The sequence below is a fragment of the Gopherus flavomarginatus genome, chromosome 12 (assembly GCF_025201925.1).
Source record: "Gopherus flavomarginatus isolate rGopFla2 chromosome 12, rGopFla2.mat.asm, whole genome shotgun sequence".
Taxonomy (NCBI): Eukaryota; Metazoa; Chordata; order Testudines; family Testudinidae; genus Gopherus; species Gopherus flavomarginatus.
Window position 1 is genome coordinate 29,285,894 of NC_066628.1, and position 23,988 is coordinate 29,309,881.

The window sequence follows — 23,988 nt, forward strand, 5'->3', positions numbered from 1 at the left end:
TTTACCATAGTTGGAACAAAGCATAAAGAATTTTCAAGTCTATGCACAGGACTATCTTACTCAGAGGATTGTCATCTCTTCGCAGAGACCCTAGGCAGTTCACTCTTTACTCCAAACCCCTGGAGGTCAGGGTCCGTGAGAACAGCTTCTCATCAGCAACTCCCAACAACCATTGTCTGCTCCCTAGAGAAGGACACTTATCCCCCCCAGAAGCTGTTTGTTTTTTTTTATTTTCATGTGTCTGCAAGCTGGGAATCCACTCCCTAAATACACTAGTTTGTGAGAGCTCCGTAAGGAGTTGGAGGTGGGTCATCCACAAGAATGCTTCTAGTATGGTCTCTTACCTGTTTGTGAAGAACTAGTTATCCGAGACCCTTGTTCTTTTTTTCCTGCCTTGGACAGGCAGCTTATGTTGGCTTCCTCCAATATACAAAAGTTAAATATTGGTATATATACTAACTTTGATTGATATTAAAGGATTTGATTATATAAACAAACAAACAATCACACATCCCCTCATCAGCATTCCCTGAACCTTGTGGAGGTTGCCTAGTCCACAGTTAGAAGATGGGCCAGAAAAAGGTTAATGCAGGGCAGCTAATTTGGTACGTAGCAGGACAGGCTGAGGGAAAGGAGTGGATACTAAGGGTACGTCTACACTACGGGATTATTCTGATTTTACATAAACCAGTTTTGTAAAACAGATTGCATGAAGTTGAGTGCACGCGGCCACACTAAGCACATGAATTCGGTGTGTGCGTCCATGGTCCGAGGCTAGCGTCGATTTCCAGAGCGTTGCACTGTGGGTAGCTATTCCGTAGCTATCCCATAGTTCCCGCAGTCTCCCCCGCCCATTGGAATACTGGGTTGAGATCCCAGTGCCTGATGGGGCAAAAATCATTGTCGCGGGTGGTTCTGGGTAAATGTCATCACTCATTCCTTCCTCTGGGAAAGGAACGGCAGACAATCATTTCGCGCCCTTTTTCCCTGGATTACCCTGGCAGACGCCATAGCACAGCAACCATGGAGCTCATTCAGCTTTTTTTTTTTTTAAAACCACCGTCACCGTATGTCTACCTGATGCCGCTGACAGAGGCGATACTGCAGCACTACACAGCACCATTCACTTGATTTTGCACGATAGCAGAGAAGGTTAACAGTCGTTCTGTACCATCTGCTGCCATTGTAAATTGGAAATGAGATGATGGTTATCTGTTGTTCTGTACTATCTGCTGCTATCATGGGTGCCCCTGGCTGAGGTCGGCCGGGGGCGCAAAGGCAAAAATGGGAATGACTCCCCAAGTCAATCCCTCCTTTATGGTATCTAAAAATAGAGTCAGTCCTGCCTAGAATATGGGGCAAATGTACTAGAGAACCAGTGTATCAGAGAGCACAGCTGCTCCATGTCAGATCCCACAGAAATGATGAGCTACATGCAATTCACGGGGGTTGCCTCTGCAACAACCCCACTCGTTGCCTCCCTCCTCCCCAACCTTCCTGGGCTACTGTGGCAGTGTCCCCCCATTTGTGTCATGAAGTTATAAAGAATGCAGGAATAAGAAACACTGACTTGTTAGTCAGATAAAATGAGGGGGAGGCAGCCTCCCGCTGCTATGACAGTCCAGGCAGAACATTAAGCGGTGCGGGGGAGAGGAGCCCAGCATCCCGCTGCTATGACAGTCCAGGCAGTACAGAATCTTTTCTTTACACAGGAAAGGGAGGGGGCTGATGGAGTTCAGCCCCTAGTTGCTATGATGACTGTTACCAGCCGTTCTGTACCATCTACTGGGAATGACCAGGAATCATTCCTATTTTTACCCAGGTGCCCTTGGCCAGCCTCACCTGAGGCCAGCCAGGAGCACTCATGGGCTGATGACAAGGACGGCTAGCAGTCCTACTGCACCATCTGCCACTGGGAAGGGGAGAGGAGCAGATACTGCTCTTCACTGCTGAAGCATCGTGTCTACCACCAGCATTCAGTAGACACAGGGTGACACTGAAAGTAGTTAAACGATTTTTCCCTTTTCTTTCACATGGGGGCGAAGAGAGTAAATTGTCGAGCTATACCCTGAACCACACCGGACAATGTGTTTGAACCTACAGGCATTGGGAGCTCAGCCAAGAATGTAAATATTTTTTGGAGACTGCTGCGGACTGTGGGATAGCTGGAGTCCTCAGTACCCCCTCCCTCCCTCCATGAGCGTCCATTTGATTCTTTGGCTTTCCGTTACGCTTGTCACGCAGCACTGTGTAGCCTGGAGATTTTTTCCAAATGCTTTGGCATTTTGTCTTCTGTAACGGAGCTCTGATAGAACAGATTTGTCTCCCCATACAGCGATCAGATCCAGTATTTCCCGTACGGTCCATGCTGGAGCTCTTTTTGGATTTGGGACTGCATCGTCACCCGTGCTGATCAGAGCTCCACGCTGGGCAAACAGGAAATGTAATTCAAAAGTTTGCGGGGCTTTTCCTGTTTACCTGTCACAGTGGTGCACTGTGGGATACCACCCGGAGGCCAATACCGTCGATTTGCGGCCACACTAACCCTAATCCGATATGGTAATACCGATTTTAGCGCTACTCCTCTTGTTGGGGAGGAGTATAGAAACCAATTTAAAGAGCCCTTTATAGCGATATAAAGGGCCTCATAGTGTGGACGGGTGCACCGTTAAATCGGTTTAACGCTGCTAAAATCAGTTTAAACACATAGTGTAGACCAGGCCTAAGAGGTATTCTGACTAAATTCAGCAATGGTGTGAGGGAAGTAGTCTGAATCCAGGAGGGCTCTGAGGAAGAGATTTGGGATTGAGTCCAGAGACTAATGTCTTCAGGAGACTAGTATTGTGGATTACCTAACTTTACCAACTGAATTTTGATGGGTTTGGCTTGTTTTATGTTACTGATGTTCAAGTTTTTGTTAATCTTCATTTCCAATGAAGGAAATGACCAGACAAAAGTTTAAAATGGGGTTAAATTACTGATATGCTCTCAGTGTTAAGATAAGTTTTATTACAAGCTCTGATGGCCAACTAAAGAGGCCTCTTCCTGCAAACCAGTGTGCAGCAGCCCTCGTGAACCTGTCATTTCCAGCACACTATTCCCAATCCAGCTAAAATGGCCTCTTACATGTGCAGCATTCTTGAACTGAATAGTTTTGGAAATACTGCAAGATACACTATGCATGCACAGCAAATGATCTTCAGAAAGTCATAACACAGACCGCCATGTAGTCTGTAGTAAATTGCACGTATGTTCCGCAGCAAGAACACTGGATTCCATGACATCTATTGCAGCAGAATGTAGGCTCTGTACAGTCTAGAATTCCCCCCCCCCCCCAAAACAGCTCTTACTGAATCAAATATGACTGAAGGAGATATCAGATAGAGGGATACTGTACTTCCAAGGTCAATTTTATATTGCCTCATTTTTAGAGTACTGCAAAATATTGCAGTGAAATGTATAATTACATTATAGAATTTGTCGGAAAAGGAGGGGAGGAAGAAGCAAGAGGTTTCAGCAATAGGTCAGGGGACAGTTTGGCACCCAAACTGAACGTGTGAAAAAGACAGTTTATTGCACAAACCCAGACACATTAAATGGAGTTTAAAAGTGACCAGCATGACAGTGTTAAAACGTGGACGCCAACATTTGTATCATCAGACTGAAGAAGGAACACCCCAGTAAAAGGAATGGGCAAACAAGAGCTTGGGCCTACTGTGTTCCATCTGCAAAAACTAAAGTTTCCACTCTTTACATTTGGGTGTTTCTCTTTGCAACAGTGAGGGCAACATGATTTTTGTGGGGTACAGAGCTTGGTTTCTGGACCACATAAAAGGCCATCAAATCAAAGACAAGTTTCAACAGAAACTTACTTTCTATTGGTTAGCACTATTCCTGTTATTAATTTCTGTAGTCCAAATTGCCTGAGTTGGGGAAACTGACTGCTAAACACAGGATCTCTGTAATGGGAAGTATTTTATCCTTTCTTCTAGTTCTCCACAGATGAAACATTTCTGTTCAAGCTTTCAGAACACTCAATGTAGCACAAAGATCACACACTGAAAATTTCAGCCAGTTATATTCAATTGATAAAGGGGGTTATAATGAAAAACTATTAAGAAACCTTGAGTTTTAGCAGGAGCTGCAGCTCCTACTATAATAAATTTAAAGTATGTGCATGTATTCTGTTATATGATTAAAAAAACTTTCAGCTTTTCACAAATATTAAATTTTCAATTTCAAAACAGGGCACTTGTTTGGGCAGCACAACATTCTGTTTTGCTGGAAAGGATGTGGGCAGTACCAGTCAAAGGAAATGAGGAATGCACTATCTTGGCAAGGCTCCAGAGACAAAACATTAAAGCAGAGCTGTGACAGAAGTTTGTTATACAAAAGTCTCCTTCAGGACACTAATTGTGGAGCCTGAATGCTTCCAGATGCTTACAAGGCTTCAGCCAGCAGTATAGCAAAATCCAAATTACTAAATGATAAACTATCCAATAATGTAGCACTCAGGTTCCTGGCACAGAATTAGTTGGAAACTGTATTATGTTTCAAATAGCAAGCTTGCCAATAAAGAGGTACTATCTAAATAATCTGTGACCAAGTACAGAGTTCATTATATCATTACCCTAGAGTGTGGGAGTTCATATTTTGATAGTGCACTTCTTGTCGGGTGTCAGAGGATACCAACTTACCATAGCTTTAAGAAAAAACTATGAAGTTTACAGAATCCCTCTCATCACTGTCTGTTGTCCTCAAGTATATAAAGCTGAGACTGTATAACTTTTCACCCTTTGGCAATATCTGAACTTCAGATTCTTACAAAAAGATATCCACTGTTTCTGGTGGGAGCCCTAATGCAAGCTTCTGTGACCAAGCTTTTTTCAAAAGCCACAGTCAAATTTTTCAGCAAGTTTAATTAAATATGGGGATAAAAATGCAAGAAACCAGAGTCCTGTGAACCAGTAGGGAATCTTACAAAAATATTCCCTACCATAGACATAGCCAGAGACTGAAAAAGTTATAACTCAAGATTTGATTATGTTTTATTGGTAACCAAGCTTCTAAAGTGTCAACTAATTTGTACATTGCAACCCAAAGGGTGGAATCCAGGCTTCTGCCTCAACATACACTTTATAGCACATTTTTATAAAATGGTATTTAAAGAGCCTTAGTTGAATTTGAAGATTTATAATATACTAAACAAGCTGGCTTGAGTAATCATAAAATCTGCTGACAAAAAACTCAACATTTATCCTCAACTCTTCAATAAAAGGTGTCAAATGATTGGCCTCTAAGAGGGAGTGGGATCCAGTGCATCTGGACTGATTACCTGCTGCCCAACTGGGCTGAAGGGAAAGCACCTGGGTTTATGAAGTGGGAAAGCTCCAAGTAGTTGTTGGCAGATGTCTGCAGACATTTCAGGGATTAAAAAGGATCCTGAAAGGCCCTGAGTTAGCAGAGGGAATGCCTATGGAGATTCAGAACCTCTTGTTTGGAGTTTGGCAGAAAGTAGAAAGACAGACCCTCAGGGAGGTGGGGCTGAACCCAGATAAAACTGTGAGGAAGACTGCAGGTTTGAATTCTATTTTGAAAGACTAAGACTTAATAAATTGGACCCCAGAAGAGAAATGTTTTGACTATCTGGACTGTGTTGACTCTAAAGGATGCTAAGTGAAGGGGAAACTGAGGCAGGCCTCAGCAGCAGCATGCTGGTCAGAAGTGGATGCTACAGGGCAGGCATGCTCTTTGACAAGATGTGAGAGGTTTCACATGTGTCTTTTCAATGTTGAGGTAGTTTGCATAGTAGCTAGCAGAATGGAAACAAGTAAAACAAAGTTCTCTGGTTAAGAGGCACACCCTGCCATTTACTTTGCCACAGCAGTTGCCTTTTAAGCATAAAAGGCCTTTCTGTCACTAAAGTAGAATGTTGAGCCAGGTACCGCTACAAAAGGTTAGACCACCTCTCCAAATGATACTGTAACTTATCCAATGTGGTTGGTATTTTCTCTTCTCCAAACTTACACTAGTTGTACGGCGATTTTTTTAGGTTCCTATCATACTCATTCAGCTACAGAAACCCCTCTTCCTTGTGATACCTTTCCTTGAAAGTGGATATGATTTTGGCTGATCTTATAAGCCTCAGCCTGAAGGAACTTCAGAAGACTTCCTACAGGTTTTCCAACTGCTCATTTTCCAAGATATATTTATGCTTGCTTCAGACACTGTTCAAGTTCTCTGCATCCTCAGCCCAGTAACTGAGTGGGATCCTCAGCCCAGTAACTGCTGTAAAGATTCCCCCCCCCCCCCGTTTTTTTCATTTTAGTTCCCTTAAAACACCACATCAGTAGACTACACTAATACTTCAAATATTCCCACCACCTACACTGGGCACCAGAGACAAATTAAGGGCTTGTCAACACTAGAAAATTTCACTGGTGGAACTTAAATTTTTAAATTGCCAAACTCTTTCTGGTTTAAATGTGTGGACATTCTTACTTTGTTAAAAATAAAAATAAAGTGACTGGCTTATTTTAGTTAACTCTGTTCTTAACTGACTTAAGCTAAATTGAAACAAACATGTCGACACTGCCTTTTACACTAAATTTAACTATAGCTGTTTAAATTCATGCCTCAAGTTATAACAGCACTATTTTGTCATGTGGACAAGCCCCAAGTTACCTAGCAGATGTTTTTGAGGCCTAGCTTCTCCAGTCTGATGTTATCCATTGTCCTAACTCTTAGTTTAGTCAAGAGCAGCCTCACCTGTCCTCATCTCAACCACATCTGCTACTCCTTACCTGTGTCTGAATACTCAATTATTTTAACCCATCTGGTTGCTGAACTGCTTGATGAACTAAACTCGCCAAAGTTGCTCTCAATCCTTCCTTCACTTAAGGTACTCTCTCCACATCATTTATCCTGCAATGATCTCTGCCTTTAATCAGAATAGGCCATTAAAATCCATAAGGCTTGCAGAAGCAGTTAACATCACCTCTGTGTAAGAGCCAGTTGTACAACTCCATACATAACTAGATATGTCTAAAAAGGTAGGACTATGTATTCTACATCCACTCCAATATCAGGAACAATCAGACCACACAGAGGATTCCACTCTAGTTTACTGATACTAGTTTCTTCTTTGGTAGAAACTACCAGTAGTCAGTTATGAGGAATTATCTGCTTTGCCACTGCATGTAGAATCATGCTCATTCACAATATATCTTCCCCTACTTCATAACACTTATTATTTCTCCTTCATCTACCCTTAACATTCTGATCCAAGTCAGATCCTTAAAGCTACCTGCCACCTTTGCCTCCCTCTCTCCCCATCCCCTCAAATCAGATTGTTTCACATTTCTGCTTTCAATAAACTTTTCCTCTAACATCTTCTGGCCTAAAATACTACATAGCACTCTGAGCAAAGGACAAAGTCTAACTTCTTAGGCATGGCAAGAAACATGTTCTGACCATTAATCCTTACACTTATTATTCAAATATCAAACCCCACCCCACACCCAAGGGAAACATTCACTTTACTGTTAAACAAACAAAAAAACAACACACAAACAGAACAGTAACAAAATCCATGAGACACTATTTTGAAGACCCCACCCCCACAACATAATTCTTGTCAGAAGCTACATGTTACCAAATGCTGTGACTTGAGGACAACTAGACACTCGATAAGCGGGTTCTATTTCTAGGGTGGCATCTTGAAAATATGTGCAGGGACTGAGAGGTACACTACTGTTTAAGGGCTCAAGAATGTGTGTGAGCAAGCCATACTGCAAGGGTAGGGCAGTATTCTGGAGCTTGGAGGAGTTCCAAACAAGAAACTTGTTCAAATCAGAAATCCTTTCAGGCTGGGGGATCTTCTATCTGTACAGTGCCCACCAAGAATAATACTCTTCCTGGTAAGCATAAGCACAGGTCCTAGAGAACCACCACACTGAGAAGCAGGACAGGCACAAGATCAACTATTTGCAGCAAAGAAAATGAGGATACAAGAGTGACAGGCAACCCATTTGATCTAAAACTGCAGAACCAGATAGTCAGCCAACACTGAAAGGGAGCTAAGGGCCTTTGAAAGGTCTCCATGGTGCTGCACCATAGGGGACCACACCAAAGGATCAGAAGGACCATTAAGAGCACTTCCCTGGATAAGGAAGTGCAGCAGAGTCCCTGGAAGAGCAAAGAAAGTGGGAAAAATCCATCCCCAAAGTACAGGTGAGGAAGAGGTTAACCCCACAAAACAGAAAAGAAAAGACAGTTACTATAAAATGGAAGACCATTTGGCTGGAAGGGAAGCCCCAAACCTGTTCTTACTGGAGGACAGAGCTAAAGAATAGCCAGATGGCCCAGATTCCTAGAAGGCTGTACTCAAAGCTAGGTGGGATACGGTGAAAGAAGAAGATTTGACTCTTAAGATCTAGTAATCGTACTTTCATGGATGGGGAAGTTTGAATATAGAAATCCAGCTCGAGGAGATTGAGTGAGTCAACATATCTGGCTACATTAGAGTTTCAGTTACACCCACATTTTAACCAAATGCCACAGAAGAAACTGTGCAGCTGGTATCAATTCTGGGAGGAGATGACAAAGCTATTTCTCCTCTGAAGTGGAAGTGTGGAATACCAAAGGAAGGTCTGTAGTCAAGCAATTTCTTTAAAAGCAGAGGTGAGGGAGAAGAGAGCAGAAGCTTGCTAGTCACAGATCAGGTCCAGGGATCCTCAGCTCCTGCTGCTCTTTTCTGCTGATCTGGGTGCTCCACTCTTATCTGGTGGGCTGCCTCACAATTCCCACCCCCTCCCCCCCCACACACACTCAACTCCTAGCATTCTTAGTTATGCTGGCATAACTAACATATGCCAGGCCTCATAGAGGAAAAGCAGCTCATATTATATCCTTGAAAGCAATTCCCTTTTCCCAAATGAAACTATGAGCACCTCTCCCACTCCATAGGCATGCTTTTTTAGTCTCTCCTCAGTGTTTAGGACGATACAAAAATAAAAGTTCTCTATCAACCCATACTGTATTCTCCATCATCTAGCAGATGGTCCAGAGGAAGAGAAAACCTTTAACAATGATTAGTGGCCACTTTTCAAAGTCTTAACCTTTCATACACCATCTTGGCTTCCCCAAGCAAACTATTTATTAGCAAAGGCCCAGACCCTCTGTACAACTTCCTATAAAGGAAGCAAAATAGACTGGAGCTGGTTATATGTACCTACTCCAATTGACAGCTCTTTATCCCCTACTTCCTGTGAGCGTATCCATAAATTACACACTGACATGTTTGTTTAAAATGACAGATGCATCTCATGCGCTTGTATGAAGTCTGGTTTTTGAAACTGTCCAATTTGACCACAAAAAGAACATTCATTTTGAGCTCAGAGCAGCCCCTTCTCCTCCATAACTATAAATGCATCTTGTGTCTTCTTGGCATGCCTCTGATCTTTGATATCCTGCTAATCTGACCAACTGGGGTTTGGCTCTTCCTCTACACCAGAACTGTACCTCTATGAGGAGTTCTACAAGATCCAGTTCTTGAGCTTCTCCTCTCCACCACTAGCATTTGCTCCTGTTTATGCCAATATTCCAGTAAATACTCAATGCTTGAGCAAGCATACTTATGTTTGACTCAATCTACTTCAGCTAAGAGATTAACACAAAAATACTGCTCTTGGGCAAGCAGAGCATCCCTCAGGCAAGGCTCCCTTCTTAACTCAGGCCTTCAGTCCACCTCTGTGAAACTGCAGTATCATCTTGATCCCAACTCTTCTCTCCAAATTGAAAGAAGTTACTGTATCAGCATCTTTCTAGAATTATTATTATATGGCTCCTAAAGTCTTGATAGTAAAGTCCAGTTGTGACAGTCTAATTGCAGCCCAAATTCACAGTCCATTCTGGTCAATTTCACAGTCATAGGCTTTTTTAAAAAAAAAAAAAAAAAAAAAAAAAAAAAAAAAAAATCACAAATTTCATTGTTTCAGCTATTAAAATCTGAAATGTCAAGTGTTGTAATTGTAGGGGTCCGGACCCAAAGAGGACTTGTGATGCTGGGGGAGGAGGGGATCACAAGGTTAGGAGGGGAAGAGGGGCGGTGGTCCAGCGACCCTTACTTCTGCACTGCTGCTGATGGTGGTAGGAGCCCAGCTCTGAAGGCAAAGCCGCTGCCAGCAGCACATAAGTAAGGATGGCATGGTATAGGGTATTGCCACCCTTACCTCTAGGCTGCTGTATCCAGAGCTGGGTCCTCAGTCAGCAGCCACCTCTCTCTGGCCACCCAGCTCTGAAGACAGCAGCACAAAAAGTAAGGGTGGCAATACCATGACCCCCTTAAAATAACCTTGTGGCCCCCCCACCCCCACAACTCCCTTTTGGTTCAGGGCTCCCAGTTTGAGAAATGCTGGTCTCCCCTGTGACATCTATATAGTAGTGGATAAAAGCACACAAGAGACCAGATCTTATGGTCAGACTCATTTTCATGTCTGTAAATTTTGCAGGGCCCTAGCTATAGTATTATGGTCACTACTTTTATAAGACTATGATATGGGGGAGGGATAGCTCAGTGGTTTGAGCATTGGCCTGCTAAACCCAGGGTTGTGAGTTCAATCCTTGAGGGGACCACCTAGGGATCTGGGGCAAAAACCAGTACTTGGTCCTGCTAGTGGAGGCAGGGGGCTGGACTTGATGACCTTTCAAGGTCCCTTCCAGTTCTAGGAGGTAGGGTATCTCCATTAATTTAAATTTAAATTTTGTATCAAGTATGCCATGTGAAAGATCATTTGAAAACTCAGTCTGCTGAATATTGTTGTCCTAGTAAAATGTGTGCAGCAACACTATGAGAAGTTATTAGATTATACTATGTATCACTATTTAGAACATGCTCAAAAGTTAAGACAAGACAAGCAAGTCTAAACCAGTTTTTTCCGAGACAAAGATGCACAAGCACCACAACCAGTATTAAAGAGCAATCACCAGCTTATGCAGCCATTTTTCAGCAATAGGAAGGTATAAACAAGTGGAACCCCCAAGGCAAGCGGAAAAGAGGCCATCCAAGAAACACCTGGCAACGTGACCTTCAGGCTGATAGCAAAAAAATGGGCTATACCTGGAACCAGTTAGAACGAATGGCCCAGGATAGAGGACTCTGGAGATCTGTTGTTGGCGGCCCATACCCCGAATGGGGTGACGGGCATGAGTGAGTGAGAGTGACGTCACATCACAGGAACATTTTAAACCTCACATTCACAACAGACTGTGTGTCACCATGACTCAGCAAGGAGGTTTCTTTTAGCATAAGAAATTAAGTTAAAGGGGGAGCAAGACACTTGACTTCACCTCTTCTCCTCCCATCTCTCTGCTCATGACATCAACAAAACACCTGAAGGACTCTGAACCGTGGGGTGGGGTGGCCCCTGACTGAAAGGAAATCCAGCCTATGGTAAAAGATGCTTGCTTTAAATCTTGTTAGCTTGCTAAAGTTTAGGAATTAGAAAGATAAAAATGTAAGCTATTTCTTTTGTAACCAATTATAACTTTTGCCTTATCACTCAGATTCACTTAAAATACATCTTTCTGTAGTTAATAAGCTTGTTTTATGTAATCCAGTGTGTGTTCAGACTGAAGTGTTTGGGAAACTCCACTTAAGACAGCAAGGTTGGTGCATAATCATTTTTCTTCGTTGAAATGGACTATTAATTTGTACTATCCAGAAGGATACTGTGCAGTACAAGACACGCATTTCTGGGGTCCAGGGTGGGACTAAGAACTTGCAGGTGTCACCCCCATATGCAATTCATGAGTGGTTGGGAGAGCATTCATGTATTAAGCTGGGAGTGATTTTAGATGCTAGTGCCTCTGTATGAGCAGGACCAGAGTGGTGGCTGTTCACAGCAAAGCAGTGTAAAAAGCACTCCAGGCTAGAGTTAAGGGGACATCACTGTTCAACAGCCCAGGCTGTACCCTGGGAATTTCACACCAGTTTTAGAGTCAGCATCAATGGTTAGATTAGATTATTGAAAAGACAAGAAAGCACCTTTTTTGGACGTAGATGAAGCATAGGTATAGCAACCAAAAACAAGTTACATATGATTTCGTTTAATAGTTGGGTTTACATAGAGAAGTGTTATTTTTAATTCAGTGCACAATTACAGTGTTTCACATCACTGCAACATCTATTTAAACAAGAAAGTGACAAGTTCTCAGCTTTATCCTCATAAGCAGCTCATATCTATATTTGAGGTCTGAACATTCACACTAGAGTTTGCTTTGACATTTAGATGATACTGTGGACAGACAATACATAAACTAAGCATTTAGTTCTCAAACTTGTCTACACTCAGTTTTAGTTTTTCCATCCTAATCCTAAGCATCCAACTAATGTGAGGCATTCCAAGAGTAAGTTTCACTGAGCTATTTTTCTTAAGGTCTTCCTTCTGCTGAAGACTGGTGATTTTAGTGTAGACAATTTACAAATGAATACAAGTAAATCGTGTGAGGGAGCCACTAAATAAAGAAATATATCAACATATTAGCAATGACTAGACTGAGAAAAAACCCTCCTCTTTAAGCATTCATAGTAACTGAGTAGACAATATGTCCTATAGCTAACCTACTCAATGTACACCCGAGAAATTGAAGAGATTGAGTTTAATTCTTTGGAACAAATGTTTACCATACTGAGTCAAATATTTAGGCAGATGTTGCCATTTCTTTTAAGACAAAGAACCTAGTCGTAGATATTGATGACACAGTCGCTTGCTGAGTCAGAGTAATTCATTTGCCAAGAGAAGAGAGATGGCAAGGAGCCACTCTTACTGTATGACAGACCTTCAATCAACAATGACCCTGTTTTATTTCATCAAGAGGCAGCAACAGCTTTGCAATTTCTAATTCCAGAGGAAGATGGTGACAAGTTAAACGTTTCATTTTCTATTTCCAATGCATTGAGAAGAGAACTTTATCTATTGGTTTATTTTAAGCCCAGAATACATTCTTTCCTGGCTCACTATGTTGATACAAGATTCCAAAAAAAGAGATTACAAATTCCCACCACTTTCCAACTATATTATTTGAAGATATGATAACCTCTCATTACCTTCATTAATGTACAGCTAGCTAAGTTAAAGCAAGTTATCTGCTCATTCATGTACTATATTAAACAATGGCAATTTGTTGACATTAAGATTATAAAAGCTTTCTAGTCAGTTCAAACTAACCAGTTGATGCTGTCCACTTGTCAGTTAAGCATGTCCAAGGCAAATGCTTTAACTAGATAGTATGAGCTAAAACATCAAGATGGCCATTTGACATTCTATCGTTAAGTGGCCCTTAATTATAGCTAGCTAATGCTTACAGCACTATTTTAATTATTGTATACAAAATATATACAAAAATTATTCTTTGTACTATGGTAGCACATGCTAATCAATACATAAAGTAGCTAATAGTCCCTGTCCCAAGCATCCTCAGACAGGAAAAAGTTACACTTTAGGTTTTCTATACCCACCTCCTCCTTTTCAGTTTTTAAACAAATGAAGCAGCTGATTAATTCAGTCTAAATTAGCAGCCTTATTAAATTTCCCATACAGGAGAATTTAATGGCTAATACTTACATAAATGAGTCCAGAGTAGTATCGGTCCTTCAAATTATGCAATACAGAGGCTTCATTTAAGCAGGTTAATTCCGCCATATCTTCCACTTTAGAGAACTTGGGGGGATTCATCTTCTGAATATCATCTTTGTTGACCATTGCTTTCTTTCCATTTTCTGCCAGTTCAACCAACACTTCATCTCCTCTTTCCTCCTTGATGCTGGCTGCCTCGAAGCCATGGCGCTCAGAAGGAATCCATACCAGTTTTTTAGCAGTCCAGTCAGCCTGGGTAGCAGGGTTGTAGATTACAGCCCTATCCACAAAGAGATACCTCTCTGGATCTTCCTGTCCAGACCTCTGCGCCATTGTAATTAGGAGGTGTCCACTAGCATTCACCTTGTTAGATGGAGAAAAGGTATGTCAGTCACTGGCACTGTACACAGTTTGCAATAATTTCATAGCTAAACCATTTAACATATAAAAAGCGGCTAATCAGCATATTAAATTGGATACCTACTAGGGAAACTACCTATATAAATGAATCCTGATGCTACTTATGATGGTAGTTTAAACAAAGTCATACTCTATCTAAAAGGGTATTGCTGTATACAAGTTAAAAATCACCTTCATAAATAGAGCATTAGGGAAGACACATTTGTATAGGATGGGAATAGCGCAGGGGTCTCTTTCTACTGTACATACCAAGACTGCAAAGCAAGGATAATAATAATAATAAAATAATAATACCTAGTTTTTGTATAATACTTTTTACCAGTAGATCTGAAAACACTTTACATTCTTTAGTGTATGTCTCTTCACAACAGCCCTATGATGTACACTGCTGTGCAAAACCAGTGAAGTATAAAGGAAACACCAGATTTAATGCAGGTTTGCCAAGAGGTACTGTAAAGAGTACTGAAATAGTAGTCAAAGGAAAGCACCACTTTATTTTTTCTGTGCAGCACATAGCTGGTTCTCATTAAGTCATGCAAACAAAACTGAGCAGTGAGATCAGGTAAGTTAGACTAAAAACCACTGATTACCAAAAGAGTTTTCCTTCAGAGATAAGAACTTAATATGTTTTAGGGTTTTACACATTATATAGCCACTCGCTGTATTCTTTCTGAAAGCATATCAGATTTATCATGGTTTTACTTTCCATCAATTCCAGCTGCAAACAGTAGGTGCTATTATGTTTTAAATGCTTCCAATACACAGTTTTTTATACTATAGTATGCATTCAGATGGAAGTCTTACAACTCATCCACCCTCAAGTGAGCATTCAATTAAGTACTTAAGTACAATACTAATGTCTATCACACTGACATGCTGTAGATGTAAATTGTTCAACACAACTAATGCAAAGCAAGCATGAGGTCATTCAATCCACCAGAGGGCTGTGAAGCAATCTGCTACATTTACTACAGAATGACTTAATTCTGCATCATCAGATCAAGAATTGACTACAGCAATAGCAGCTAAATTTATTGGAAGAAGCTTCTGAGAGAAAAAAAATCCATGGAGAAGAAAAGAAGAGTTAGAGGTGACTCCAAATGACTGCACGAGCTCTATCTGATTCTTTACCTCAGCTAGGAATAACAAGTTACTAAACCATTCAGAGTGCTAGTTACTTGCAGAGCCTTCCGTCCAAATCCAAAAAGCTAGTCATCTTTGTAATTCTAGATTATGACTTGATGCTACAGGTATCTTCATATTATAAAACCTAGCTTCCATCCAGTGTGAGGCACTCTCTCTCTCTCTCTCTCTCTCTCTGTCAAGAAGTCTGACTGGCAAGTTGCCTTCCATACAAATGTATCATTTATAATCTGCATCAGTATGTTTCACATGCTTGTTTTTTAGTGAAAACTTGAGTGGTTCTGGAACTCTATTACCTAATCAAATTAATACAATAACAAAAATTGTTTATTAGTAAAATTAAGGGCTAGAAGTTAAAGCATTAGATTTACTCCCAAAGAGTATATGAACTAGTTCATACTAAGAATCAAATCTGTGTATTACATATTAAGAGTACAGACCATTAATGGTCATTTTTCATTTTCTATCCTCAATGCACAGATGCAGCAACCTGGCATTGTCCCGAGTAACTGGGTCACAAAAAGGATACCCCTACCGAAGCCAGATATATTGTGCTTTACCTTAATGAGGGCTTTTTGCTAGACAGTATTATTTAGGGAGAAGATAGATTAAAATACACATTCATAATTATACCATTTCACCATGCAGAACTCCAGCTCTCACAATGAAGATGCTAGTACATAATCCCCCGCAAATTACAGTTCTAAACAAAAGGTTAAAAAAATAAAAGTGAGGAGCACCAGCAGAGGTGGGGAGTGGCATCATTCAGTGGAGCCCTGGCATTTCCAAGGGCAGGAATTTGTAAGAACAGACTCATTCACTACCTAGAGATATATTATTTTTCATAAATATAACGCTAAAGCCAGCAAGAGTCAATTTCACAGTTCAAGCTACTTTTCTGATTTAAGCGTTAATCAAACAATGGCTTCAGAATGAAGTGATAAGGCAGCAGGCTGCAGTTTTTAACTAGCCCGGATACTAAAGGACAAAAGAGCAAGCTTCAGACTTGGACCATTTTCTTTGGGGTTGCGGACAAAACACTCCACCCACTCTATGGCCTCGCATGTTCACAGCATTGCATCTTGCCAATCACTTGGTGTTTGGATCCCATTTAACAGCACTAAGGCCTGCTGGCCGCTTCCCCCCACCCACCCTCCATCCATCCATCCATGCCCCCCTCCCCACATACACACCCCCCCCCCAAAAAGAGGGAGGAACATAATCTAAGACACTGGTGCATCACAACGCAAGCATCTGGCCCCACCCGCAGAACGGGCCCCCACCCCCCAAAAGGGCCTCCTCAGCCTCAAATCAGACACTGCCACCACCGCAGCCCTCTCCTTTCAGCAGCGACTCCCTCCGTGCCTCTGGCAGGCTGGCAAGCCACTAGTCAAGGCTGCAGAAGGGAGGAGATAGGGAAAATGGCCACCTTTGTGTGATCGATACGGACAGGAGCCTCAGCACAGTGCTCAGGAGGAGGAGCGGGGGGTGGGGAGACGAGACACCCGCACGGGGGTGCAGCCCCCACCCCGCCAAACAGGGGCCGGTGAAGGGGGAGGCTGTTAACCTAAGGCAGCTCCGCGCCGACCAAAGTGGGCTGCAAGGAGCAGGCAGGGTCTTTGTCTCGCGGGCCACCGCCGCCCCCTCCCCACAGCGAGCCCAGGCTCAGCCGCACGCCCACCCCGCAGGCGGGCAAGAGCCGGGGGGCCGCACCCGCCACAAAGCCGGGCGGGCGGGAGCTCCCCGCCCCCGGTTCTTCACACACCCCCTCCTCCAAATCCGGGGGGGCTCTACGCCCCCCGCCCCTATACCCGGCGTAGATCGGGGCTGCACCCCGCCTCCCACACTGAGGGGAGGGGGGCACAGACACCCCCACACAGGGGCCGCACCCCCTCGCCCTACTCCGCCAAGCCCCGGACAATGAGGGGACGGGCAGTCCGACCCCGCTAACCGAAGCCCCCGGGCACGGTCCCTCACCTGCAGACGCTCCGTATCCCCGGAGCTGGAGCCTCCCGCCCGACTCCTCGGCACACTCCCCCACTGCACCCCCTCCTCGGGGCTCCTTTAGCGCCACCGCGCGACCCCCTCCCGCTACCCCCGGACAAGGCCCGCCCACCAGCTCTACAGCATCACCCATTGGCTATCTTTCATGTCCATCCAAAGAAGTACGTACGCCCATTGGCTCGCTTCGCAACCCATCTCCGAAAGGCCATAGCAACCTCCACAAGCTACCATCCAAATCCCGCCTCCTTCCTGGCCCCGCCCCACTGTTCTACCTGCCTATCAAGGCAAAACTCCACACCCAATGGTGGGCTTCACGCCTATCAGCCACATCGGTGGGCCGCAGAAATCCACCTACGCCGCGCCAGCAGGGTAGGGTGCGCTGGTTTCCTGGGCAAAAAGCTTCAGAGCAGTGTGAGAGGGGTTGCAATGCATGAGGCTGGGGCAAGGGGCTCAGCGCTGTCTGTCTACGGGGGGGGCATTGTCCCCGCCCCCTCCAGGGAACCGAATGAAACACCGTTTATCCCCGCCCTCTGCAGGGAACTGCAGGGAACATCCCCAATCCTTTCTTCCCCGCCCCCATCTCCACCCCCTGCAGGGAACTGCATTCAACATCTCTTATCCCCGCCTTCTGCAAGGAACGTCCCCAATTCTCTCTTTCCGCGGCGCGCAGGGAACTGAATGGAACATGCCCTATCCCTGCCTCTGCAGGGAATTGCATGGAACATCCCCTATCCCCACCCTCTGCAGGGAACTTCATGGAACACCCCCAATTTCCCCCCATCTCTGCAAGGAATTGCATAGAACACCCCCCATCCCCACCCCCCATGCAGGGAACTGCATGCAACACTGCCACTCCCTGCATGGAACTGCAAGCAACACTCTCCGTCCCCAGCCCCTCCAAGGAACTGCATGCAATACCCTTTATCCCCATTCTGTGCTGAGAACTTTATGCCATAACCCCTATCCTCACCCCCTTGCAGGGAGCTGCATGCTATACCCATACTATCCCCGCTCCCTGCAATTACCAGCATACTGTTGCTCCCCCACCAAGGAATTGCATGCAACACCCTCTTCTATCCTCCTCACCCCACACGGCATAGAACTGCATGCATGAAACCACTAGTATATTCATGCACAGTCACATCCTGCATGGTAAGTGTGCACAGTGTCCCCAACTTCTCATGTAAATGTATTCAGCTTAATCCTCTGTGAGACAGATCTATTTGTGATTCACAACTCTGTGTCAGCAACTCTTATCAGGCCTGACAGACTCACTACACATCACACACTGGTGTCATGATATTTAAAAGATGACTGGTAATAAATCATTTGAAATTGGTCATTGCTGTCACTGTGAAATGTTTATAAGAACTCTAGATAAAATTATGGATACGCTGATATTATATCCTGGAGACTATAAACAGACGAAGGAGCCAAAATAGGTATCTTCTATATAAAGGGGAAAGAAAATATGATGGCAACAGGAAAAAAGGAAACAGATTAGTTTGCATTTTAGCAAACGCCAGCAGGGAAAAAACCAGCATGGAACTTCCTTCACCACCAGACTCCATGTCGCCTTCCTCAGAGCTTTGGGCAGTAACCTTCCACAAAATCCATGTCAAAAGTTCACTGGACTAGAAAAGAGAGGGGCAAATAACCCCAAGTTACCTTTCACCAAGAGGACAAAGGAATCCAAACTTTGGACTTCGTGGGAGATCCAGACCAGAAGAGTGGTCAACTCTCTTGCTGGAAGGTAGATTGGTAAAGAGACTAACTTGAACAAAGACTGTAGCTTGTTTTGTTAAGTCAGCCTCTAGGAAGCATTTGTCACTTTTAGTTGCTTGTAACCATTTCTAACTCTATCCTTGGTACCTCAATTCATTTAAAATCTCCTTCTGTTTTACTTTTACTCTAAAACTTGTTTTACTTTTACTCTAAAACAACCCAATGATGTGTTTGATTTAAAGTGAATGGTAACTCCAGTTAATATGGCAAGCTTCTGGGTAGCTTTAAAGGAACAAACTAACCATATTATCTCTCTGAATGCTCCAGGAGAGGGCTGGACATTGCAGAGCAGACAGTTTGGGGATGATTCGGGACTAGAGGGTAATGGGATCACCTTGCCAGGTGTGACCAAGGTTGGTGGATGCCAGAGTATGGTAGTGGTGTGACATACAGGCTGCTGGAATCAGAATTGCTGAGTCAGAGCTGCTTCGCACACAGACGTTCCTTGCATGCTGATTGGACATGTCCAGCCCAGAGACATACAGCAGCAGAGCATTTTGAGGCACTCAGCATTACGGGGCAGGTGGTGGCAGGACCCCTCTCTGGTCTGGATTGCACCCTAAAATGTGACACCCTACCCGATTAAGGTGCATGCAACCTCCACTACCTAAATGCATGTATACATTTGTACCTCTCTGACACTCTAACTCAACACTCATCCTGCACTGCAACTAGTCAAATATTGTGCCCATGTTGATCAATATGGGTACCATTTGGCCTTGTGTAGTAGAGATCTGGACTGGGGAAGAAGGATTTATTTTACAAATTGATATCACCTTTGTTCTGCAGGTTGCAATAGATTCATAGCCAGAAAGCACCATGGTGACCATCTAGTCTGACCTCCTGCATAACGCAGGCCATAGAACTTCCCCAAAATAATTCCTTTTGAATTACAGCATAAATATTGAAAAACATTCACAATTGACTTAAAATTGCCAGTGTATGTTTCCTACTCTGTTTTACTCCCATTCTGCCATATATTTCATGTTATAGCAGTCTTGGACCATGACCCAGCACACATTGTTTATTTTAAGAACACTTTCACTGCAGTTTTCACAAAACGCAAAGAAGGTACCAATGTGAGATTTATGAACATAGCTTCAGCACTCGACACAAGGTTTAAGAATCTGAAGTGCCTTCCAAAATCTGAGAGGAATGAGGTGTGGAGCATGCTTTCAGAAGTCTTAAAAGAGCAACACTCCAATGTGGAAACTACAGAACCCGAACCACCAAAAAAGAAAATCAACCTTCTGCTGGTGACATCTAACTCGTATAATGAAAATGAACATGCATCAGTCCACACTGCTTTGGATTATTATCAAGCAGAACCTGTCATCATGGATGCATGTCCCCTGGAATGGTGGTTGAAGCATGAAGGGACATATGACTCTTTGGCACATCTGTCACGTAAATATCTTGTGATGTGAGCTCCAACAGAGCCATGCAAATGCCTGTTCTCACTTTCAGGTGACATTGTAAACAAGAAATGGGCAGCATTATCTCCTGCAAATGTAAACAAACTTGTTTGTCAGAGCCATTGGCTAAACAAGAAGTAGGACTGAGAAGACTTGCAGATTGTTTGGTTTTTGAATGCAGTTTTTTTCAACATAATTCTACATTTGTAAGATCAACTTTCATGATAAAGAGATTGCACTAACATACTTTTATTAGGTGAATTGAAAAATACTATTTCTTTTGTTTTTTTATAGTACCAATACTTGTAATCAAAAATAAATATAAAGTGAGAACGGTACACTTTGTAGTCTATGTTGTAATTGAAATTAATATATTTGAAAATGTAGAGAACATCAAAAATATTTAAATAAATGGTATTCTATTGTTTAACAGTGCAATTAATCGTGCTATTAATCTCAATTTTTTTACTCGTGCAATTAATCATGATTAATTTTTTTAATTGCTTGACTCCCCTAATTTTAATTTATGAGTAGCCCCACTGTCATTACTGGAACTACTCATGTGCTTAAGGCTAAGCATGTGCTTAAGTGTTTGCAGGATCAGCGTCTAGGTTTGTAAATAAATATTAATCTTGAACCAGTTTTTGAAATTTCCAAAGCAGTGCAGGGGATTTAGGCACAAATCTTACAATAATTTTTAATATAGAGGGATTTTTTTCATGAATTCCCTCTAAGGGAAGATGTGTAGCTAAATTCTTTGCACAGCTTAGGACAACTCTGTAAAAACCAAACAGCTGTAAGTGAGAAAATTCATCATTAAGGTTCCACAAATATCCTTTATTTTATCCCATATCCCTCCCCAGCTTTCACCTACAAGCCAAAAACTCCTTGCCCCTGATTACTCCACCATGGGCTTCAGACAGTTCCCTTCCTCTTCTCACACACTCTACATACTTATCTGAGAATCTCCACTCACCCAGCACATCTGACCCAGCCCTCCTCCAGAATGTTAGTTAGCCTCTGCCTGCCTGCCTGTGAGAAAATAGCGAGATCAGGGCTAGCCTAAACTAGAAGCATTACAGTAGCGCAGTTGCACTGATGCAGTTGTGCCGCTGTAGCCCGTGCATTGCGTGAAGACACTCTCTCCCGTTGGCAAAATAAAACCACCTCCCCGAAAGACAATAGCTGTGTTGCTGGGAGAAGCTCTCTCACAGACATAGCTCTGTCCACACCAGCACTTAGATCAGCGTAATTTATGTCATTCTTTTCCCTGAGTGACATAAGTTATACCGACATAACGGGTAGTGTAGACAAGCCCTGGGTGAAAAGGACCATCCTAGTGCTTTACTTGACCCATTTGTTACTCTAATGCTGAGCAACATTGAGAGTCACAATTTAAATCGAAATGTGTAAACTGGCAAGAATTTCTATTGACACAAAAAGAAAGGGGTCAGATTTGTCTAGTGGTTGCCAGGGACGGCTACAGGTTTTCTACCCCCAAGCGGCAAAAAAAAAGAAAGCCTTGGCAGGGCAGCGCAATCACACCCCTCCACTCTTCAGCAGCAATTCGGCGGCAGGTCCTTCGCTCCGAGAGGGACCGAGGGACCCACCGAAGACCTGGATGTGCCACCCCTTGATATTGGCTGCCCCAAGCACCTGCTTCTTTAGCTGGTGCCTGGAGCCGGCCCTGGTGGTTGCAAAGGGACACATGGAGTCAGGACTTCTGGGTTCGATTTCTGTCTCTACCGTTGACTCACTGCATGACCTTGGGCAAGTTTCTTCGTATCTCTGTGCCTTAGTTTTCCCCTCTCCAAAACTCGCTTATTATACCTACTCTGCGTCTCTGGGGTTATATGAGGCTTCATTCATGAACAGAGGTGATGAGAGGAGGTGAAAGAGGGAGACAGTTGTACTGGGGTCCCAAGCCAGGGAGGCCCGCAACACATCTGTAACTGGGATGAAATGGGAGGGGGTGGGGACCCAGCAAACATGAGGTACTGGAGCCCCAAATTTATCTCAATAGCCCTGTTCATGAATGTGTACAAATTGCTTTGGGATCCTCAGAGGACAGGTGCTGGAGGAATTCAAAAAACTACTAATGTCAGGGGAAAAAAAGAGGCTATTTTTATTTGCTTCCTTGTTTTGTTCGAAAAGCTTTGGGGTCTGAAATCAGGGATTGGAAATGAAGAAAATAAAAATATTCCCCAATTAAAAATGACTTAGTAGGAAACATTTCTAGGGAAAGGGCTTGAAAAGAATGGAGCTATTTAAGCCTCATGATTAACAAATGCATTTCACTGCCTTCGGAGAGGTAACAAATTGCCATACTGCCCTCCAGTCCTGGTCCATGTAAATATCTGATGTGTCAGTAGGAAAAGGTCTGAAATATGAGGTGTTCTCCAGGATGCCTATTTGGGATTAGTACCAAATATGAGCTACATTGTCTCACCAATCATACGGTTTAGTCCTGGACACTTTAAAAGGTAGCTAAATCAGGAATGGAAAGTTAGCTTCTTACTCACAAAAGGGGATTGCACAATAGTTCATTGGACTGGCTGCTGTAAAACTGAGGTCAGATCGGCAAAAATAGCCACCTCTTCAGCAAATGAGTCAAGATCAGAGCAGCAGAGCTAGAGATCTGAATTCCGTTTGAGTCCGTATGGGTATTCGCTAGCAGCTGGACTGAAAGCAGTTACTCATTGTAGAATGTCAGATGTCAGATTCGAACATGGAATGTCCAGAAATTGGAGCACCTGAGACATAACCAGGTCAGAGAATTGTCACTACCGTATGTAGAACAAGCTGAGCATACACTGTCCTCTTAGTTAATCCAGTTCTCTTTTGGTATAGGGGGGCTATTGTTCTCTCAGTCTCTCTTCCCCTTTACCTTTCTTGCATGTGTTGCTTGCACTTGGAAGAAGCAGAGGTAGAACAGTAAATGTAGCTTGCACCCTCAGCGCAAGGAGTTAGCATGTGTTTTTCATCCCTTCAGGAAAGAAGAGGAGGATTCACAGCAATGGCCAGAAGGCTGATCCTCGCTTTCTACTCAAAGCAGGGAACTAGTCTATAGTATCATTTCTCTCCTTCCTAACCCAGTGCACCCTTGGAATGGAAAACCATTTCAGGAAACTCCACTTGCCACAGATGTAGGGATCAGTGCTTATACTTCTGTCAGCTTGAGAAGTTGCAGTTTATTGGGGCTGATTCTTATCTCAGTTACACCAGTGTAAATCTGAAGAAACTATGCTGAAAACCATAGAGGTAATCCTAAAGGAGAACAACATTTAGCCCACTAACTAGTATAAGAGCCAGAATAACTATTTCTGAAGTGTGTACCTTGAAAGTCTCTAGGTACAAGGAAAATGGTAATGTTTAAATGTGGATCCATGCCATCTGTACCTCTTCCAGTATCTGAGTTTACTCAGCGTAACTGTGAGATTAGGTGCTTGGATGCCATGGTGATGTGCACATCATAAATACCTAGATAGATTAGATAGATTCCCATCTGTGTATTTCAGATGTAGGATTTATTTGTAGAATAATATATCATGTCCCATCTCCGTGGTCTATATGGAAGACATCTA

At 43.2% G+C, this 23,988-nt stretch overlaps 1 protein-coding gene across 4 annotated transcripts in view; it reads right to left on the reverse strand.

Annotated features, from left to right (window-relative positions):
• The window catches only part of MYH10 (myosin heavy chain 10), a 148,454-nt gene extending 131,174 nt beyond the window's left edge, over window positions 1-17,280 (reverse strand). For all 4 annotated transcript variants that reach the window (XM_050919218.1, XM_050919217.1, XM_050919216.1 and 1 more), the window contains exons 1-2: window positions 17,178-17,280; window positions 13,626-14,000 (exon numbers count right to left, since the gene is read on the reverse strand). In XM_050919218.1, the coding sequence (XP_050775175.1) occupies window positions 13,626-13,970 (345 nt within the window). In that variant the 5' untranslated portion in view covers window positions 13,971-14,000; window positions 17,178-17,280. The remainder of the gene's footprint in view (window positions 1-13,625; window positions 14,001-17,177) is intronic.
• Window positions 17,281-23,988: the final 6,708 nt, after the last annotated feature.